The sequence below is a fragment of the Macaca fascicularis genome, chromosome 20 (assembly GCF_037993035.2).
Source record: "Macaca fascicularis isolate 582-1 chromosome 20, T2T-MFA8v1.1".
Lineage (NCBI taxonomy): Eukaryota > Metazoa > Chordata > Mammalia > Primates > Cercopithecidae > Macaca > Macaca fascicularis.
The window spans coordinates 78,721,222-78,743,919 of NC_088394.1; the positions used below are offsets into that span (position 1 = coordinate 78,721,222).

General features: G+C 41.4%; 1 protein-coding gene across 2 annotated transcripts in view; it reads left to right on the plus strand.

The window, feature by feature from the left end:
- Window positions 1–22,698, plus strand: part of CDH13 (cadherin 13) — a 1,164,779-nt gene that overhangs the window by 211,345 nt on the left and 930,736 nt on the right. For both annotated transcript variants that reach the window (XM_005592649.4, XM_005592650.4), the window contains one exon: window positions 20,877–20,988. In XM_005592649.4, coding sequence (XP_005592706.3) covers window positions 20,877–20,988 — 112 coding nt within the window. The remainder of the gene's footprint in view (window positions 1–20,876; window positions 20,989–22,698) is intronic.

Consider the following 22,698-nt stretch of genomic DNA (forward strand, 5'->3'; position numbering starts at 1 on the left):
AGGGAAAAGTCCATGTAAAGTGATCCTCCCTGATTTCTGGCACAGAACAAATGAATGAAATTCAGATCCACCATTTATGTCAGAGGTCCCCAAGACCACCCCCAGGTTCTTTGATCCCCTAGTCCTAGGAGGTCCTAGAGGTCCCCAAGGCCACCCCCAGGTTCCTTGATCCTCTAGGAGGACTCATGGTTAAGATCTATTACAGTGAAAATATACAGAGCGAAATCAGCAAAGGGCAAAGGCCTAAGAGTGAAGTCTGGAGGAAATCAGTTACAAGATTTCCACAATCCTCTCCCAATGCAGTCACACAGGATGTGCTTAACTCCCCCAAGCAACATATGATGACACTGTGTGTGAAATGGTTTCTACCAGGGAAGCTCACTGGGGACTCAGTGCCCTGTGTTTTTACTGGAAGCTGGTCAAGCTGGTCACATAGGCAGCCTCTGCCTGATACATAGCAACATTCCTGGTTCCCGGAAGAAAAGCAAGGGTTCAGCACAAACCAAATAGTTCATACAAACATTAGGCACTTGAAGCCACTCTTATCAGTTATGGGTGTGGGAATACTCTCCAAACCCAAGTTCCCAGATGCCAGCCAAGGACCAACCTTTCAAGTAGGCCTTTCCAACATTGCCGTCTGCAATCTGCTTTGTAACTCTTTCCTGCCCAGGACTAGAGGTCATAAGGCCCCTTTTAACTCTCTGACTTCATCCCCAGTACTACCCGTTAACCACCCTGACGTTCCTCCCATCACCCCGCAGATCCTGGCCCCAAAGCCTTACCTTGGTGCTAGCTGCTGCCTCTGCTTTGAAAGCTCTTCCCCTGAGTTATCCATGACCAAGTCCTCACCCTTTTCATTGCAGATGCTTGCCTGTTCCCATCACTGAGTTCTAATTTCTCTAATGGAATTATCATTCTAAAGTTATCCTTTGTCCTTATTTTATTCTTGTTCATGGGTATCTCCATTAGAAGGAGGATATATTTTTCTGGCAGAAGAACATGCCTGTCCTATTTACTGTGTTACCACTAGCGTCCACTCTAGGGACGGACAGGTGGTAGGTGTTCAATATTTGCCTCATGGATATTGGGAATTATTATATTTATTGTTCTGTGTCTCAAAGAGCAAATGAAGCCCCCACATCCTTCCTGTTTATTGACTTAAAATGCTGTCTTCGATTGTTGAAAAAAGTTTTTAGAAAATATTGAACTTACAGATAAATTCGCCAAAGTAATAGTAATATCATGAAGATGCTCAGTGCTTCTGGGTTTTTCAAATCTCATCTTTCCACAATTGTGCCTTCTCTGCATGAGCCTAATTCAAAAAACCTGGTTCACAGAGGGCTGCTTAAGAAGTTCATGGTTTTGTTTACACTCAGAGTCATTGTGGGGACCTCTGTTTTCACCTTTTTGGCCTAGGTTGTCCCAGTACTTCTCTCATTCTGTGACTGATGTCATAGGTGACAAGTGTGATTGACCACTTCACTGGCCCCTCCAGGCTGCTCATTCTTTAGCTGACTTCACCTTGCTCTGGCCTTATATATAGGTCCCTGCCTTCTGGCTTCCAGTGGGTTCAGCCCACAAGTCTGCAAACTTTTTCTCAAAGGGCCAGATAATAAATATTTCAGACTTTGCAGGCCCTCCAGTCTCTGGACAGCTACTCCACTCTGCCATTGTAGCATGAAAGCAGACATACACAATAGGTAAACCAATGAGCATGGTCATGTTCCAATAAAACTTTATTTACAAAAACTGACAATAGGCTAAGATGTGGCCCAAGGGCTGTGATTTGTCAATCAATGGTTTAGCCAATGGAGGATTGGGACAAGAGCTCAGAAGGAGAGAGTAGAATAAATCTCTGCAGGCTGCTGTGTCCTTCCATTGGGGGTTACAGTTCTTCTCAGGGAGTCCCCTCTATGTAGCTGTTTCTGTTGGGTCTGGAAATTGTTCCCTCTCCTGGCCCTCTAGGCTTAGATGTGGGAAAGGTGCTCCATTCTTACTGGCATGTTGCTTTATGCTGTGGGCCCCTTCTTCTTGACTCTGACTGTACTTTTGCTGGTTCCTGCATCTATCTCTTCTCATATAGCTCAATTTGAGTGTGCTATCAATTTCCTGCTGGGATTAAGACACCTGGCAATGCAGGGTTTCCTGGGATATGGGACCTCTAAAACTGAAAGCTAGACAGTCCCAGTAAACCAGGATGATTAATCTCCCTTACTCGAACCCAGCCCTGCCTCCCCCGTTGTCCCTCCTCCAACTACCTTCATTCTGGCCCTCAGCACCCCCAACTTGGATAACGGCTTTGCTGGCCAATGAATAAATACAGTGGCCAGATGGAGTCTGTAGCCATCACCATGTGCACCTCTCTGCTAGAGCTTTTTTGCCCTTGGAGCAAAGTCTGTAGCTGATGTTTGACAAGCCAAGGAGACTCTAGTGTAGTCCCCCAGCCTACTGTAGAAGCTCTTCACGTTATCATATTTTATACTGCATAATTTTTGAAGATGATCCCTCCTCTTCCAAATTCTAGTGTAGGAGAGGTACACTATTTTTCCATAAGAAAAATCAGACCTACTTTGAAAGAGCAGTAGGATTAGCAGACACTTTGAAATATTACATTAATCCAGCTTGGGGTGAAAATATCCAAAGGACTGACTCATGAAATTTCAGGTAATTGAACTTCTGGACTCAAACAGACATGAGAAGAAAAAGTTATGTTCCTTCAAACTATTTCAGCTCAGATGATTTTTTTCTTTTTAGTTCAAAACCTGCCAAAGGTTTGCTTGATGAGAAGAAGAGACCACCTTCCCCACTCTGAAAGTTAATGCTGTAATGATAATAGGAGGGCTTATGACTGAATCTGCATTCAGATATACTGATTTTGTTTGCTTTTAGTGGCAAGCAGGCTTAGGAGGTTAGAGAAAAGGGGTGATGTTTTGATACTGTGGTGAAGCTGAGGGGGGCGATGTCCTTAGTCTGAGGAGACCAACATGAAGCCACTTTTATCGCCCTAAAATGTTTGTGTCTTCAAACAAGTGTGCTAAAGAGAGAGGGCCTGATGCTTTGAAAAGAAAAAAAAAAATAACTTGGTCAGGCACGGTGGCTCACACCTTTAATCCCAGCACTTTGGGAGGCTGAGGTGGGCAGATCATTTGAGGTCAGGAGTTCGACACCAGCCTGACCAACATGGTGAAACCTCGTCTCTACTAAAAACATGAAAGAAATAGCCAGGTGTGATGGCATGTGCCTGTAACCCCAGCTACTTGGGAGGCCGAGGCAGGAGAATTGCTTAAACTCGGGAGGCGGAGGTTGCAGTGAGCTGAGACCACCCCACTGCACTGCAGCCTGGGTGACAGAGTGAGACTCCATCTCAAAAAAAAGAAAAGAAAAGAATGAAACTTGAATAATAGAGCAGGCTGAGTCAGGTTCTCAAGATCTAGAAGACAGTAAATATGGAAGCTGCTTTAAGGAGATATTGGAGACATTTTAATGGTGGTAGCAGTTTCATTGTAACACAAATGACTTCTTTGCAACCATTCAAGGAAGACTGTTTTCCTGTGAGTGTTAGTAGATGAAGAGTGGAAAATCAGGTGCTTGGCAAGGTCAGAAAGTTAGTGTCAATGAGTGAGGAGGCTTGGGTATAAGAAAAGTCTATATGAAGACACAATTACAAACCAAAAATCACTTTTAGTTGACTATAAGGCAAAGAGCAGTGCAACTGTGATGACAGAAGGCAAATGGTACTTGCTGGGGACACATGGGATGCATGGCCTATGGGCATCTAGAAATGAGGCCTGTCCATCAGGAGGTCATTCTCATCATCCACGCAGTGTTGCCCTGTTTGACTCCAAGCTCAATGTTGTCCCAAATCCAGACGCTCGGTGAAAATCCTTGATATTTGAATGGCAGCCTCTACAAGCTAAAGGCGGTCTAGCAGATATAGTGGCCATATGGGACCTACCGGCCATGATTTTTTGCAGCCTCTCTGTTAGTGCATGCTTGCCCTGGGAACACAGCCTGTGGCTGGTGTTTAACATGGGAGATACTAGTGTGGCTGACATGTCTGTGTTCTGAACAGTAGTATGGCACTATAGACAAACTTTCAAGGTCAAATTGATTATCCTCTAGCTTAGCAAAGCAGCAGCTCCCTAATTATGTCAGGAGGCAGGATTATCTCTGATCATTTGAGCTAGGACTCCGGATAAAACATCAAAAGCAATATTTGAATAACACATAGCCATGATTAAGGATTCATTGCATTTTCTCTTACTATAAAACCAAAATTGTGGTGGCCCATTTTGCTCCATTACTGGAAGGGTTTTCCAGGCTATTTTAACTCATACATAGTGTAACCCTCTCCCTTGTTACAAAATGTCACTCTGGGAAAGAGCAAAGCTGTATTTTGTGGTACAGTGGTACGATGGTTTATGTTCACGAAGGTGCTACAAAAATCCAGAAAAGTTCTTAATCCAAATGATCTAGAAATAGGAACTGGAATACCTAGTTCTGTGCTGGAGCTGCTTAACCCATGAAAGACAGCTGTACACAGCTTTTCACAACTCCGTATTCAGTGATGTCACGTTAGTAGCTTGAAATTAGCCAGGATGGGAACATTTATGCCCTGGACATTGTCAAAAGTCACAAATCAAGGCATCTCTTTCTTGGAGAGCTGGCCATTAAACACTCACTAGGATGCCCTTGGGTACCCCTCACTGCTAGAAGAATTCCCTCCCTCCCTGTATTTCTCCCTTGAAATCTGAGCCTGCCTTGCATTCTACTTAGACATTATATATATGTACACACACACACATATATATACATATAGGTACACACACACACGTATATACACATATATGTACATACACACACACGCACATACATATATATATACACACACACATATATATATGTTTTTTTTTTGAGATGGAGTTTTGCTCTTGTTGCCCAGGTTGGAGTGCAGTGGCGTGATTTCAACTCACTGCAACCTCCACCTCCCGGGTTCAAGCAATTGTCCTGCCTCAGCCTCCTGAGTAGCTGGGATTACAGGTGCGCACCACTATGCCCAGCTAATTTTTTGTATTTTTAGTAGAGATGGGGTTTCATCATGTTGGCCAGGGTACAGTGGGGTGGTCTCAGCTCACTGCAGCCTATGCCTTCCAAGTGTAAGCGATTTTCCTGACCTCAGGTGATCCACTTGCCTTGGCCTCCTAAAGTGCAGGAATTACAGGCGTGAGCCACCGCACCCGGCCTAGACATTATATTATTATCTTGCATGCTACTCTAGAAATATAAAGCAGAAGAAAACTTGCATATTAAATTACTTTTTAATTCCTATCTTCTCAAAAATTCTTGCCTTTTAACAAGTTGTTATCAAGACAACAAGGAATTTTGTAATCATCAGGGTAGTTCAGTCTTGAGAGATCTGAGTCCTTCTGAGTAGTAACCAGTAGCTGCACCAAAGAGACAGTTCAAGGACTACAAATGGTGGTAGTCCTTGAATTTCAAGTCCTTGGGAGTTCAAGGCCTACCCTCATTTGTAGTTTTTCACACTGCACCACTCTTTATTTGTTTAAAATATAAGAGTATACAGGCAAAATCAGCTAAATGGGAGTTGTCTAGAACAGTGCTTTCTCCAGTGACCTTACTCACCCCTCCATGAGGACTCAGTTGATTCTGATCTCTATTTTGCTGTTTCTATGAGATCAGAAGTCCCCAACCTTTTTGGCACTAAGGACTGGTTTCATGGAAGACAATTTTCCCATGTACCAGGGACATGGGGGAGGGGAGGATTTGGGGATGATTCAAGCTCATTACGTTTATTGTATACTTTATTTCTATTATTATTACTTTATCATATATAATGAAATAGTTACACAACTCACCATAGTGTAGAATCAGTGGGAGCCCTGAGCTTGTCTTCCTGTAACTAGACAGTCCCATCTGGGGTGATGGGAGACAGGGACAGATCATCAGGCATTGGATTCTCTGAAGGATCCCTCACATCTGCAGTTCACGATACAGTTCGTGCTCCTGTAAGACTCTAATGTTATTGCTGGTCTAACAAGAGGTGGAGCTCAGGTGGTAATGCAAGGGCTGGGGAGCAGCTATAAATACAGATGAAGCTTCACTCGTGGGCCTGCCACTCACCTCTTGCTGGGCGGCCAGGTTCCTGACAGGCTGCAGACATACCCCTCCGTGGCCTGGGGGTTGAGCATCCTTGTATTGGATTACCAACTCCATCCTTAATTTTTTGTTTTTTGAGATGGAGTCTTGCTCTTTCACCCAGGCTGGAGTGCAGTGGCACAGTCTTGGCTCACTGCAACCTCTGCCTCCCTGGTTCAAGCGATTCTCCTGCCTCAGCCTCCCACGTAGCTGGACTTGCAGACATCAGCCACCGCACCCAGCTAATTTTTGTATTTTTAGTAGGGATGAGGTTTCACCATCTTGGCCTGGCTGGCCTCAAACTCCTAACCTCATGATCCATCCACCTCGGCCTCCCAAAGTGCTGGGATTACAGGCGTGAGCCACCACACCCGGCCCATCCTTAAACTTTTTAAATTGTGTTTTTAAAGAAGGTATTAGCATGTCAGTCTTTCCTGTGATCTTCTGTGTTTCCTGAAGATAGGCACCTTGCCTTTTTGTGTATAATGCCAATTTATGTATATTGTCTTGGCACTGACACACAGTAGGCACTCAGTAGATGCTGCTTGCATCAATGAATGAGTCCTTCAGAATACGACCAGTTGGCATCCAATGAGCAAGTGTTCAAATTCCTTTTAATTCAGAATGGTCAAATGTTTGTATGAACATTTGGGGAAATATCTTAACTGTCTATTAGGCAGTTAGATTTTAAAGAAAAGACGTGTATTCATATACTCCGATCCAGGGGAAGATATGTGGCATTCTGCTTAACACAATCAGTTCCTTGCATTCCACACCAGTTTGTGCTTGATTTGTTTCTTTCCTTCTAGAACTTTTCAGAGTGAGAACCTTTAGCAGAAAACAAAAACAAAACAAAAAATCAAAAAAAAACCAGCTTAACAAGATAGACATTTTTGTTCAATAGAAGAACTTTTCTGGTGTGAAAAAGTAAATTACAAAAAGGACTTTGCTTCTGAAAGATAATTAATAAAAACCTTCCCGTGTGATGAGAAATCTGACGTCTTGTCTAATGTCTGGCAGAGAAGAAAGTGTTGAGAGCTGCACAGTTGGAATAAAATGTTCCACTTCACAGCAAGGCTGAGTAGGATCTGATAATTATTTCTAGGCAAGAAAAGTTCATAGTCTAATTGTGAAATTGACACAACACCAGGCCTGGCTACGTGACTATTCACCGTCAGTGAGGTCTTCATTTAGGCTTTCCTGATTTCACAGGTAAATATTGCCAGGAATGTGGGTGATCATGGAATGACTCCCTCGTGGATATTTTGAACTACAGCTGTATTTACAGAACTTTCCCTTCCCTCTTAGAAGCTTCTCATGGGCTGTGGTAGGCTGAGTAATGGTTCCCTAATAAGTCCACATCCTAATTTTCAGAATGTGTGAAGGTTACCTGTATGATCCAGATGAGCATGATGTAATCACAAGCTTATAGAAGGGAAGTAGGAGGAACCAGAGTTAGAAAACAGAAGACAATGTGATGAAGGAAGAGGGCCAGAGAGAAACAGATGAGAAGAGGCCATCCTGCTGGCTTGAAAGAAGGAGGCTGTGAACTAAAGGATGTAGATGACCTAGCTGGAGAAAACAGATTCTCCTGAAGGAGTTCAGCCCTGTGGCTTCAGACTTTGGAACTATAAGGTAATAAAGTACTTTTTTTGAGATGGAGTCTTGCTCTGTTGCCCAGGCTGTAGTGCAGTGGTGCAATTTCGGCTCACTGCAAGCTCCACCTCCTGGGTTCACGCTATTAGTCTGCCTCAGCCTCCTGAGTAGCTGGGACTACAGGCACCCGCCACCACACCCTGCTAAATTTTTTTTTCTTTTTTTTTTTTTTTAGTAGAGACAGGGTTTCACCGTGTTAGCCAGGCTGGTCTCGATCTCCTGACCTCGTGATCCGCCCACCTCAGCCTCCCAAAGTGCTGGGATTACAGGCATGAGCCACTGCACCCAGTCAATAAAGTATTTTTAAGCCCCTCAGATTGTAGTACTTTGCAGCAATATGAAATTGTACATGCAGCAATATGAAATTGATACTTGGGGGCATGTTTTCCTGAAATCAGAGCCTAAGATGAGAATCAGGTGTAGGTAGTTTTCTTATGGAGGTGATCCAGGAAGCACAGGTAAGGAAGGATGAGAAGGCAGGAAAGGAGAGGGAACCAATGTATTAAGGAATCCTTGAGGTCACTGCTGTAGACAGCCAGGGGCCAGTCCACAGGGACCTCGAGAGGCACAGGGAATGACTCTCAGATGTGTCTGTCTGCAAGAAGGCAGGTGGAAGCATTCAGCCAGCTGTCATTTCCAATGCACTGAGGGCTGTCCGCAGGAGCATTAACTCCCCCTCCTTTCCCATCTCTGCTTTTCCTCACATTAGCCAAGCTCCTGCAGTGTAGCAGAAAGCACCAAAGCAGAATGCAGAGACTGAGGGCACTCTAAGGGGCAAGTCTGACTTCTTTGGAAACTCATTGCAGCAGCGACTGAGATCAGAGGTTGGCAGAGGTATTGGCCACAGCCACCAGCGGCATCCTCTATTGGGCTGAAGCCTCAAATTCCAGACCTATTCATTTACTAAGTGTCCCATCTGTTGTCTCTGTGGATTCATTGTTTTTTGGTGTAGACCAGACAAGTTTTCCAGTGCCTGGCACATGGTAAGCATTCACCATTTTCTCAGTTGAACTCCCTGGGGCTACTAAGGCCCACCCAAGAGTACCTCATATAGGGGCTCCTTTGTAGAGTACCTCATATAGGGGCTCCTTTGTTTGACTTAAAGCGAGTTTGTATTATTTGGCATTTGACATCACTAATTTAATTACAAAAAATTCATAAGTAGATGCAAATACCACCAACCCCGAGCAGGCACATCCTGTGGTTTCTCCTAAGGGCCAGCCAGCAAGCCAGGCATTCCCAGTGCACTAACTTAAATTCTTACAAAACTATTTTTCCTTTTGAGTTTTCCAAGTGAGCCCAGTGGCTTAATCCTGGAATTTTAATAGTAAAGAGTTAATTCCATTTAGACAAAAATTGTGATTTCATTGAGTGAATTGTTCTTGGCTCTGTTTTATCCAAACTGAAAGAGGGCATGCATCGCCCTATTTTGAGACAAAACACCTTCCAATAATCTGGGAAACAAACCAGAATTTATTTCTGCAAAATGGCTCACTGTTTCTTGAACTGGCATGCTATGGTGTTTGTATTGATCAAACTTCTGCATGGAACCTTTGTTCTTAGAGGTTGTCACGTGAAAAGTTTCAATCATCTTTCTAATATGTCCTTTGTCTGTGACATGGTCCCAGTCCTTGTTTTCATCCAAAGCGCTTCTTGTTCCTTCTTCTTTATTTCCACAATACTTTATACATACCTTCTATATTAATAGAACTATAATATTAATGTATACTTATATAATAAATATATATCAGATATCAATATAAATAACTAGCATATAACACCTACTGTGAACCAGTTTCCACCCTGAAACATTTGATTTGTGTTGACTCATTGACTCCTATGACCAATGGGAGTAGACACAATTATTAGTTGTGTTTTGCAAATGAGGAAACTAAGGCAAAGAGAAGTTAAGCAACTTGCTCAGGGTCACGTAGAAACTAACTGGAAAAATTGAGATTTGGACCCAGTTAGTCTAGTCTGGGAATCTTTACTCTGAACTACTTTCTAACTGGTTCCCAATGTATAGAAACATAGGTTGTAGTTTATTATATGTCCATGTGTCTGTCTTTCCTTCTAGATAGTAAGTTTTTTTTAGGGTTTTATTCATTTTTCCATCTCTAGTATCTAGACCAGAGCTGGCAGATAATAGAAAAGTTAAATTTTCACTAAGAGAATCAATTTTAAAATGAACCCGATGATGCTGTCATAATGGCAGATCAAAATGTCCCATAACTTGAAAGAGGCAATTACTAAAACAACAGCAAAAAAAAAAAAAAAAAAAAAAAGCGAATGGTAATGCTTATTTATGCTGAGGAGAGGAGCACTTCAGACAGTCATTGCCACATCCTGACTCTGACAGCCTCGTCAAAGCATTCCAAAGCCATGACCTTCTCTTATTCTCCCTTCCTTCTCCACCTCTCCTTCATATTCCCTCTGCTATTCCTTTCTTTGTAACTCCTCTATTTTGCCTTCTTCATTGGTTTTCCCAAATTATATTTACATGTTAAAATACCAAGTAAAGGGAACCTATATTTTCTGAGAGCCTCTTGTGGGGACAGGCTACAATAGACTGCATCAGTTCCCAATGGCTGCTGTAAAAAATGATCACAAATTTAGCAACTTAAAAGAAGCATAGTATTGTGCAGTTTTGAATGTCAGAAGTTCAAAATGGGCTTCACCGGACTAAAATCGAGGTGTTGGCAGTGATGCATTCCTTTCTGGAGTCTCTTGGGGAGAATTCTCTTTCTGCCATCTCCAGTTTCTAGAGGCCGCCCACATTCCTTAGCTCCTGGCCCCTTCCTCCATCTTTAAAGTCAGCAATGTGAGGTTGAGTTCATCTCATACCACATCACTCTGCCCTCGCCTTCATCATCACATTTCTTTCTCTTATCCTTTCTTCCATTTTCAAAGATACTTGTGATTACGTTGGGTTTATGTAATTACATAATCCAGGAGGAGCATGCTGTTTTAATGTTAGCTGATTGCCAACCTTAATTACCCTTTGCCATGTAATCTAACACACTCATAGGTCCTGGAGAGTAGAGTGAGAATATCTTTAGGGGACTATTGTCTATTCTGTTTGCATTATCTCATTAAAGCCTCCCAGTGACTGTTTCTCTTGCAAAGAGCATGTGAAGGCCATTCACTCTGAATTAATTTGCCAAAAGCCAGAGAAATGACCACACAGCCAGAGTTTGGACTTAGGTTAGTTTTGGCTTTTTGCGCCATGCTTTCCCTTGTTTTCTTGTTTTATTGTGCTTCACTTTTTTTTTTTTTTTGTACTTCATAGATATTGTATGTTTTACAAATTGAAGATTTGTGGTGTTGAAGTAAAAAATGTAGAGATGAATCTCTAAATTTAGCATTTCATTTGGGAAGAAAGATTTGCAATTTGGGGCATTTATGCAGATTAGACAGTCTTTGGTATGTTCAAAGAACAAAGAGAAAGCTGGAGGTTTTGTAACAATGAGAAATGTTAGGTATTGCTCTTTGAGAAAGTTCATTGACACTAGTAAGGCTCTGGGAAGCTGGCAAGCTTCAGCTGGTGCATAACATCAGTGAGAAAATTAGTCCTGGAGTTGCAGCTAGTTATCTTGAAGCTATTGATAAAACTGGGTTCAGGTTACAGCAGTCAGGCTTGCAGAGAATTACATTGTTGGAGCAATGCTTCGTGTCCCTTGTGTTTTTTTCTCTGGCTTCTTGGCTTAGTTTTAGTTGGGTATAACAAGAATAACCCAATTTATAGGATCAACTTTCGCCTTGACAATTCTACACTTAGCAAGTTTATCAGTGCTGTTTTTCCAACAGAAAAATGTGATCACTTTGTGTATCTGTCTCATGTTTTGGTAATTCTCCTAGTTTCTTTACTGTTTTTAAAATTATTACTTTGTCTGTTTTGGTGATCTCTGGTTAGCGACCTTTGATGTTACTATTGTGATTTTTTTTGGTGGGGGGGGACATGAACTGTGCCCATATAAGATGCCAAACTTAATTGATAAGTGTGTGTCCTGACTGTTTCACCAACTGATCCTTTACCCATCTGTCTCCTTCTCCTCCAACCTTCCTACTCCCTGAAACACAGCAACATTGAAGTTAGGCCAGTGAATAAGCCTATAATAAAGCACTTTCTTTGCCTCTAAGTGTTCAAGAGAAAGGAGGAGTTGCACGTCTCTCTCTTTAAATCAAACCTAGAAATGATTAAGCTAGGTGAGGAAGGCACGTCAAAAGCTGAGATAGGCTGAAAGCTAGGTTTCTTGTGCCAAACAGTAAAGTTGTGAATGCAAAGGGAAAGTTCCTGAAGGAAATTAAAAGTGCTATTCCACTGAACACATGAATGATAAGAAAGTAAGACAGCCTTATTGCTGACATGGAGAAAGTTTTAGTGGTCTGAATAGATGATCAAACCAGCCACAACATTCTCTTAAACCAAAGCCTAATCCTGAGCAAGGCCTTAACTCGTTTCAGTTCTCCAAAGGTTGAGAGGTGAGGAAGCTGCAGGAGAAAAGTTGGAAGCTAGAGGTTAGTGTGTGACGTTTAAGGAAAGAAACTATCTCTATAACATAAAAGGGTGAGGTGAAAGCCGGGTACAGTGGCTCACGCCTGTGATTCCAGCACTTTGGGAGGCCGAAGCAGGTGGATCATGAGGTCAGGAGAGCAACACCATCCTGGCCAACATGGTGAAGCCCCGTTTCTACTAAAACTACAAACATTAGCTGGGTGTGGTGGCGCATACCTGTAATACCAGCTACGTGGGAGGCTGAGGCAGAAGAATTGCTTGAACCAGGGAGTAGGAGGTTTCAGTGAGCTGAGATTATGCCACTGCACTCCAGCCTGGTGACAGAGTGAGACTGTCTCAAGTAAATAAATAAGCAAAATAAAAAGTGTGAGGTGAAGCAGGAAGTGCTGATATAGAAACTGCAGCAAGTCACCCAGAAGATCTAGCTAAGATCATTGATGAAGGTGGATACATTAAATAATAAATTTTTTATGTGGTTGAAACATTCTTATACTGGACGAAGATTCCAACTAGGACTTTTGTAGCTAGAGAGAAGAAGTAAAGGACAAGCAAACTCTTTTATTTGGGACTAATGCAACTGGTGACTTTAAGTTGAAGCCAATGCTTAGTCACCATTGCAAACATCTTAGGGCCCTTAAGAATTAAGCTGAATCTACTCTGCCTGTGTTCTGCAAAAGGAACAACAAAGCGTGGATGACAGTACATCTCTTTACAACATGGTTTATTCGATATTTTAAGCCCACTGTTGAGAACTACTGCTCAGAAAACTATATTCCCTTCAAAATCTTACTGTTCATTGACATTGTACCTGGTCATCCAAAAGTTTTAATGGAGATATATAAGGAGATAAATGTTGTTTTCACACTTGTTAGTATAATTTCCATTTTGCAGCCCATGAATCAAGAAAAATACTGACTTTCAAGTCTTATTATTAAAGAAATAAATTTTGTAAGGCTACAACTTCTCAAGATAGTGTTTCCTCTGATGGATCAGGACAAAATGAGTTGAAAACTTGCTGAAAAGTATTCACCATTCTAGATACCACTAAGAACATTTGTGATTCCTGGGGGGAGGTTAAAATGTCAAAAATAACAGGAGTTTAGAAGAAGTTGATTTCAGTCCTCATGGATGACTTTGAGAAGTCCAAGACTTCAGTGGAGGAAGGAAGTACAGATGTGGTCAAAATAGCAAGAGAACTAGAATTAGAAGTAGAGCTTGAATATGTGTTTGAATTGCTGCAAGCTCATGATAAAATGTGAATGGATGAGGAGTTGCTTCTTATGGATGAGCAAAGAAAGTGGTTTCTTGAGATGGAAACTAATCCTCGTGAAGATGCTGTGAAGATTGTTGCAGAGACAATAAAGGATTTAGAATCATACCTAAACTTAGTTGATAAAGCAGTGAGAGGACTGCTTTCAATTTTGAAAAAAGTTCTCCTGCGGGTTAGATGCTACCAGATAGCATCACATGCTATAGGGGAATCATTCATGAAAGGAAGAGTTGATAGATTGGCAAACCCCATTGTTTTCTTATTTTAAGAAATTGCCATAGCCTCCCCAACCTTCACAACCACCACCCTGATCAGTCAGCAGCCATCAAAATGGAGGAAGACCCTCACCAGAAAAAAGACAACCACTTGTTGAAGGCTCAGAGGATCATTATCACTTTTTAGTAACAAAGTATTTTTAAATTAAGGTATGTACTTTGTTTTTAGAAATAATGCTATTACATACTTAACAGACTACATTATAATGTAAACATAACTTTTATATGCACTGGGAAGGCAAAAAGTTCACGTGACTCACTTTATTGTAATATTCGTTTTATTGGTATGGTCTGGAACCGAACCTGCAGTATCTCCGAGGGATGCCTGTACGTGCAGCTTCCTTATTTATAGTTTGAGGAGAGTATGTTGGGTAGCATCTTTTAGAAATAAAGTCTAGGATGTTAGTTCCAAGTTTCGTATGAAAGCAACAATAAGGCCGGGCTCCGTGACTCATGCCTGTAATCCCAGCACTTTGGGAGGCCAAGCCGGGGGGGGGGTGCAGATCACGAGGTCAGGAGTTCGAGACCAGCCTGGCCAACATGGTGAAACCCCATTTCTACTAAAAATACAAAAAAATTAGCTGGGGGTAGTGGTGGACGCCTGTAATCCCAGCTATTTGGGAGGCTAAGGCAGGAGAATTGCTTGAACCCGGGAGGCGGAGATTGCAGTGAGCCGAGATCACACCACTGCATTCCAGCCTGGGGAACAGAGTGAGACTCCATCTCCAAAAAAAAAAAAAAGAAAAGAAAGAAAAGAAAGCAACAATAGGACGGACCAAACTAAAAGCAGTCTCCCCTTTTACATCCCCAAGAACTACAAAATCACTCGGAAGTGTCTGTGACCTTAATGACCAACAAGGTGTCCGGTGTTCTGTGTTCCTGGGGCTGTAAAACACCAGGAATACTTTAAGGAGGTCAGACTCAGCAGGAGCGTGGATGACATGAGTTTATACACACAGTGAGTACATGCACATGTGTGTATACGTGTGTGTATGTGTGTGTATGTGTGTGCATGCACGTGTCCTGGAATGCCACATTGCTCCATGCTGTAGGCAGTGTGCCTTTATAAAACCTTCCAGGACTCTGAGCTTGTGCTCCCTGGAAGGATAAAGAATCAGTCAAAATACATTGCTGTGATATTTTTACATCCTGCAAGGATCCTTTCTTCCCCACAAATCTAAGACCCTCCAAACTGATCTCAGTACACTGACTTTAACAAGAGTAAACCAGAGGTGTTTTGTGGCAGGGATAAAGTACTATCCACCCACACTAATGACAAAAAAGCAAAGAGTTGGAGATAGGAAAATAACAAGGATCCCAGAGACACTAGGGTGTTGGTTTGGAAAATACTTTTTTGGAGCTGGTTTAAGAGGGGATGGAACCTGAGAGTGTTCCCAACCTGGTAAGATAATTATTTGGGGCAGGAAGTTTCTCTCTTTATTTGTGGCTGCTTTGGAGATAGTTGTGTCATGTTTTTCTTCAATCTTGATGCTTCTCACTGGTCTCTGGGACATATCTGTGATGTCAGTGGTATCAAAGACTTTGCCGCCCTTGTTCCATGGATGTTTAGTGTACAGTCAGCTGCTGTAACAAACAATGCCAAATCTCAGTGACTTTGTACACGGTTGTGTGGATGTGTCTTGTGGGGCAGTTCTCCTGAGTAACTGTCTTCTGTGCAGTGACTGATTCTGGGCTCTTTCTATTGGATGACTCTGCCACCTTGGGAGTCCTTACTTCCTATTTTCATGGCTAGGAGAAGAGAAGATATCATGCAGGACATTCAAGAGCCATGTCTAGAAGACGTGAGAATCCTTCCACCCTTATACTGTTGGCCAGTGCTTAGTCCCATGGCTAAAATTGTAATGGAGCAGCAGCGCCAGGTCCTATTGTGACAAGTAGCCAGAGACTAATCTCAATGACAGTTCTTATAGCTCAAAGAGGTATTTGCAAAATCTAAAGCAAAGGTTGCCAACTCAAATGCCTAGACGTCCAGGCAAGTGTTTAACTGAATTGAGTGAGCAGGAACAAGAACAGTGAGTGGTGCTGAGAAGGAAAGCTTGGAGAGGGGCACTCTTCATAACATGACAATTTAACTTGATGACAGACTTCTCTGGCTAAACTAACCACATCTGCTGGCCACATCCATCCCGTACACTGCCAGTTGGCAACCCACAGTGTGGGAGAGAAAAAGAAAAAAATCCTTTCTCTGGAAGCAAACTCCAAAGTTGGCTATATTCTTGAATCAGTACCTGTCAGGATAAACAAAAACCCTTTCTTCTTAAGAAAGAAAGTTCCGTACTGCAGCAAATAAATGGAAGCTAAAAAGAAAACCAGGTATGAAGAATGTGATTTAAGAATTTGCTGTCTGTGCATAAATTTAGGGTGGTGGCTCTTGCATGGAAGAGAGATCTCTGAGCTGCTACTTTAAAGGATGCTTGGTGACCTACAAAGGTAACACAACTCAATAACATTAGGCACTGATGTTCTCATTGTGAAGCGGATCCCGAGATGCAAATGCCCCCTGATCTTCTACTGTCTGATTTAGGTCCCTGCTATATCCCTGTGCGTAGTCTGAACAGTCTATTCACTGAACAGTTTTATAGTAACAACAAAAGCAATAATATGTTGGTAATATTGTCAATGTCTACCCTGGAGAATATCAGTGAATCATGAATATGGATTTAAATATAATACGTACAAATAACAATAGCAAGCATTTATTGAGCAAGTACTATGTACCAGATACTACTTAAGGCTCTTTACAATAATTAACTCACTTAATCCTCATAACTTGTAAGATACCATTACTCCTGCTTTTCAGCTTAGAAAACTGAGACACACAAGGCTACTTGCCCAAGGATAGCCCACTGGGAAATAAGATTCACACTGAACCAATGTGGCTTAGACCTGTGCTTATAGTCTGTCTGAAAAATGAATCTTTGTAGCAGACTGATGGTAATTTTTAGATAATAGAAATCTTTTGTAAATCATAGAATTTGATTATTACTATGCTTTCAAAGGTGTCTTGGTTACCTCTCATTTATTAGGTACTCACTGATGCATAAATGGACAAAAATGTCATAGAGGAAGACTATGATTGCCATGGTATTAAAGATAAATTTGGAATGATGCTCAGAGCATATATTCTAGAAAACTTTTAGAGGATTTGGGGAAAACTATGTCCAGGTAGTATCTTTACACATGTGACATATGATAATATTGGAGAAAGGGCTTGCCTGCTTTGGGAGTAATGTCCAAATACTAATTCTTACAGCAATGAGGGGTACTGCTTTACTGCTTTACATGCCATTACCATACTTAGTGTGAATGAAATTGAAGAGTGGATATTGGTGGAAAGTTCAAGCATAGATACTGTTTTGAATTGTCTTAAGAAATCAAAGGGCAATAGCAGTAACTAGAACATTCTACAACTATTGACTGGTAAGATATTTAGCTTTTGGGGAAGTCCTAAATTAGCCTGGAATCATTTTAAAATGCAGTTTTGTAATTTCAGTGATGCGTTACATGAAACTCAAAGAGCCACAAAATAATTCACGTGTAAGTGAAGAGTGTGTTGGTTTAAAAGATGAGCCTGCATTCTTCTCCCTTTACCCAGATAATTCTTAATCATCTTTGAGATCCCAGCAGAAATGTCTCTTTTGTGGTTTTGCTTTCCTTGATGCCCTAGATGAGGTTAGACTTACCAATACCCCAACTTCTACATGCTCCTAAAGAGATCTATATTTTCCTTTCAAGTTAAATTTTAATCTTAGTGAATCACTTAAATTATGATTTGTTCATACCTCTTTTCTTTTTGAGACCATAATTATATTTAACAATTATTGACTTCTTATCCTATGTAGCTCTTTTCTCATTGCTTTGGACAATGTGTGGCAAAGTCCTCACTGAATCCCAGGAGTCTAATAGGTATTTGTGAATGAATAATGCATGAGGAGTGAGTAAGTGAATGAATTATTTGACTAATTCTCACCTCACTAAGTCACCCCTGGCCCAGCAGTGTACTGTGTACCTTTATGTTACAAATCATTTAACTTTAATTTCGCCTGGTAGGTGAAGTGTCCCAAAAATTTGTAAAGATAAAACTGTGCTTTTGGGGGTTCTCCTACTGCTCCCCCACTCGCTAAGAGTCAGCAGCTGGAAAAAGGTTCATTTTTGTTTTTCTTTATAACTCTAGAGGAATCCTGAATGAGCCCTGCCAAGTAATCTCAGAGACTGAGCCACAGATAGACAAAGATGGAGAACACAGAGCTCACCCGCAGAGTACTGTTTCTCATCACTAACTGTGCTTTCTCTCAGTCCTGGCTTTTTATGCTCAGGATTCTGGGAGAAATTTCACCTTCCTTACTTCCTAAGGGATATCCAGTTTCCTGGTCTGGGAGCTGAGAGCAGAATTAGTCAATTAGAAGGTTAACACATAATTGTAGATACTGGGTGTTTGGAGACAACCCTTGACCATTTGCTAGTTAACTGAATTAATATTGGCCAGTTATAGATTTTCTGCTTGCAAAATTGCCGGCAGATTTTTCTGACTCCTGGGTCTGCATTCTGTGTATGTGCCACTTGGGATGCCAGCATGATGATTGCTTTCAGAGTGATCTAACCAGAGCCTACTCTCAAGACAAGGGAATCCATGACTCACAAGCGGAACTGCACAGATGCTGGACCACAGCATTCTTTTCCCTTTGATTTGAGGGAGATGATGTTGGTCAGGGTGATAACTCCCGATTTCCATTTCTCTGATGGTGTTCAGGTCAGCCACACGGTGAACCTCTTGAGATTGATTCTTGCTCCCTTCTTTGGGGTTCAGTGCCTTTCAGAGGGCTGATATTTAGAGAGAAGCCCTGGTTCCACAGCTTCCAACCTTTTGACACTGCTTTGAGTTCTCTGGTGGGGATGATAATGAATTTTCTTCAACTGTCTGTGTGCAGTGGTTACGATTTTGCGGTCTGATATTGAAGTTTTGTTTTCTAAGAAACAGACACATAGTAGAGGATTTGAGTGCAAGTAATTTGAGTGATGGCAGAAATTGGTTTAAGAAAAATACTAGTTGGGTGCAGTGGCTCACGCCTGTAATCTTGACACTTTAGGAGGCTGAGGTAGGTGGATCACTTGAGCTCAGAAGTTCAAGAACAGCCACATAGTAAAACCTCCTCACTACAAAAAAATAGAAAAATTAGCTGGGCATGGTGACTAGTGCCTGTAGTCTCAGCTACTTGGGAGGCTGAGGTGGGAGGGTCGCTTGAGCCCAGGACGTTGAGGCTGCAGTGAACCATGATTGAACTCCAGCCTGGGCAGCATGGCAAGACTTGGTCTCAAAAAAAAAAAAAAAAGAAGTTTTAAAAGTTAAAAAAAAAAATAGAAAAAGTACGAATAGGGAATGAGGAAATAAGTCAAGGAAGAGAAGGCAGATAATGAATGTGAGTTATCAAACCAGATACTCTGGTGGACATTGGCGCTCAGCCCCAGGTAGAAACTGGGAGACAAAAATGCGTATCTCCAAGTGGTCCCACCAGAGGGGTAAGGGAGTTGGGGTATTTACATACCATTTCCCATCAGTTATTGGTTAAGGGCCACTCCCAGGATGTTAATTTTCAAACACTCTTTTCTGGCACTATGTACAGATAAAATACCCTTCCACAAGCTTTAGAGACATATCTCAGATGAAGAAAAAAAAAATGCAAAGTCTTGCACATTGACACAGAAGGTCTGAGGGGAATGGGTAGGGCTCTGACAGAGTGCCTTTCAGGACACTTGAGCCTAGAGTCAGATGCTGGCTGCACCCATTCTAACCGTATGATCTTAGGCAAGCTTATTAACCTTTCTAGAATTTTGGATTCATCTTCTATAAAATATACCTTATAACAATACACATTTCATAGGCCTGCTGTGGAGATTAAATTAGATGATGTATATGGTGAGTTTAACACAGTAATTACCAAATAATAAGGGCTCAAAAATGGTAGCTTTCATTTAAGTGTTATGGAGCTTCTTCTCTGTCCCTGGATGTGTGGTAGGTGCTCAGTAGAACTGGTGGTTGGTTGTGGTGGGGAGGTAATCCCTGTTTTTATGGGGTTGTAGCCTTTGCGTACTAAACCTTAAGACCATTTCTTATTTCACTAAGTTACACCTTGCCCAGGAGAGAGTCACTTACATTCCATACATTATGTTCCAAATCATGTAACCTAATTTTTTGACCATTGGATGAAGTGTCTCAAGCATCTGCAAAGACAAAATTGTGCCTTTGAAAGCAATTGTAAATTTTAAGTTTTATAGTAGCCAAGTTTACAAAAGGAATAAGAAACTGATGACATTAATTTTAATAACATATATTTAGCTTCATATGTAAAATATTGTCATTTCAATATGTGATTAATATAAAATTATTGACTATTTTACATTCTTTTCCTTATTTAGGCATCAAAATCCAATTTGTATCTTATACTTACAACATGTCAATTTCAGACCTATGACCTTTAAAGTACTGAGTAGCCACCAGTGGCTCATGGTCACCAATATTGGGCCACAGTGAAGGCTTAACAGGCCCTGGATTCCTTTTAGAGGTAAATTCCAACAGAATAGTTACATTTTCTCTTTCCTCCTCTTCATAGATGACAATGCTTCTTTGCTTGTATAAAAATGAAGTTGGTTTTAGCTTAGGCATCATGGAAAATTGACAGTTTCTGTAATAAAATTTCACACATGGAAACCATGGTGAGAATCTTAGCAGGTGTAAAAATCTGACGAAGTTATTTCTTTAACTGCAACTTAATGGAAACTGCAGCAGCTGTTCCATTTGCGTGTTCTCCAGATCTCAGTGCCAGAAAGAATTGTTGGCAGCCACTGGAAAAGTATCAACTTACCTCTTCATTTGGGAAATGAAATGGAAACCTCAGCTTATTTCTAAAAGTTGCAGATTTGGTGAAAGTTAGCAGGGCAAACACATAAGCCGCTATTAAAATATTGATGGCTTCGGTTTTCTCAGGTGCTGCTGCTAACATCTGCAGAAGATTTGGACTGCACTCCTGGATTTCAGCAGAAAGTGTTCCATATCAATCAGCCAGCTGAATTCATTGAGGACCAGTCAATTCTAAACTGTAAGCAATGTCACTCGAAGATGCTTTTAGACTCTGCTCTTATTTGAATTTGCTAATGTTTATGACTGTGTCTCAGGATGTGGTATTTCCTAAACTAAATGTTTTCTGATTATTTTTCATATGTCACTGCTTGACCCAAGATGGAAATTCTTGAATTAGGAGCTGGTCAACTTAGAGGTTGATAGAGTGATGTGCATCTCTTTTTAGTATTTTATCATCAGTGGGTATTTGCAGACTGCTCTCAGAAAAGGGAGCTGTCAGCCTCCAATGAGAGTTCTACACTGTGCAAAGGAAATGAAATTCATTTCCCCTGGGCAGACCCCCAAGAGCAAAATCATTGCCTTCTTGCAGATTGCTGTTCTACCTGTAGTTTCTCATACATGGCATTAGATCAAAATAATGGTGAGAGTATGACATTGGCTTCCGGGAATTTTTAGACATAGGAATCAAAAACTCTTATTCTTAAGGCTAACAAGATGGTCTTTAGAAAGATTCAAAACCTCTACTGATTATTCTGTGGATTAAACTCAAATCCTCCCAAATTCCTATTGATTTATTTACAATATGCCTCCCTTATATCTGTGGTTATGATCTCTTTCTATTTTTAATGTCAATATTATATTGTTTTATCTTTAAGAAGTGTTAGGGTACATTGCTAAATGCATAACAAGTACAGTGTTAGTACAATGGAATTTAAAATTGATGGTAGACAAATAACCATTTAATTGTAGGCTCTTGAGTACCTTGCTTAACAGTTGGAAATGACGAATATGGAAACAATTGATCTAAACTGATCAGATGCAGCCAGGCATGATGGCTCACGCCTGTCATCTCACCACTTTGGGAGGCCAAGGAGGATGGATGGCTTGAGGCCAGGAGTTCAAGACCAGTCTGGGCAACCTGGTGAAACCCCATCTCTACTAAAAATACAAAACTTAGCTGGGCATGGTGGCACACACCTGTAGTCCCAGCTACTCGGGAGGCTGAGGCAGGAGAATCGCTTGAACCCAGGAGGTGGAGGCTGCAATGAGCCGAGATCGCACCATTGCACTCCAACCTGGGTGACAGAGCGAGACTGTGTCTCAAAAAAATAAAATAAAATAAAATAAGCTGATCAGATGCTCCAAGGTCTTTGCAAGGAAGGTGATTCCACATTGGCCCTTGTGGTCTCAGGTTTGCCTTTGACACTAGCGAAGTTCCTTCAGTCCTATGGTATGTGGCTAACAAGTTTAAAGGAAAGAAAAAACAAAGGCACACTGGACTGGATTATTCTGTGAGGCTGGGACACACTGGAGGAGTCTAAAGGAACACATTAATGAAGACGTGCTGTTGAGCATCAAGGGAGCTGTCCAAGGTGAAGCCTGTGCACCTCCTGATGAAATGACGCCAATGAAATCGTTTCAATAATTAGAGTCTGTAATGACAAGGTGCAGGGCTGGCACAATAAGTGAATTCCAATATGTGATTTCCTGCTAATTTGATCTCTGAGTATGACTCCTGGGTCTGGCCATCAGGAACCCTCATTTGTCTTTTCATTTTTGTATTTATCAGAATCAATATATTTCAACAGAACTTGATTTGTGAGAACCATTTTTCTGGCTCTCCTCTCCTCTCTTCCTGTATCTTCCTTTTATTTTTTTTTCTAAGTGATTATCCCAAATGGCATCTACGTTAACATGCTTGGAAATGCGAAGCCACCCTGAGTATGGA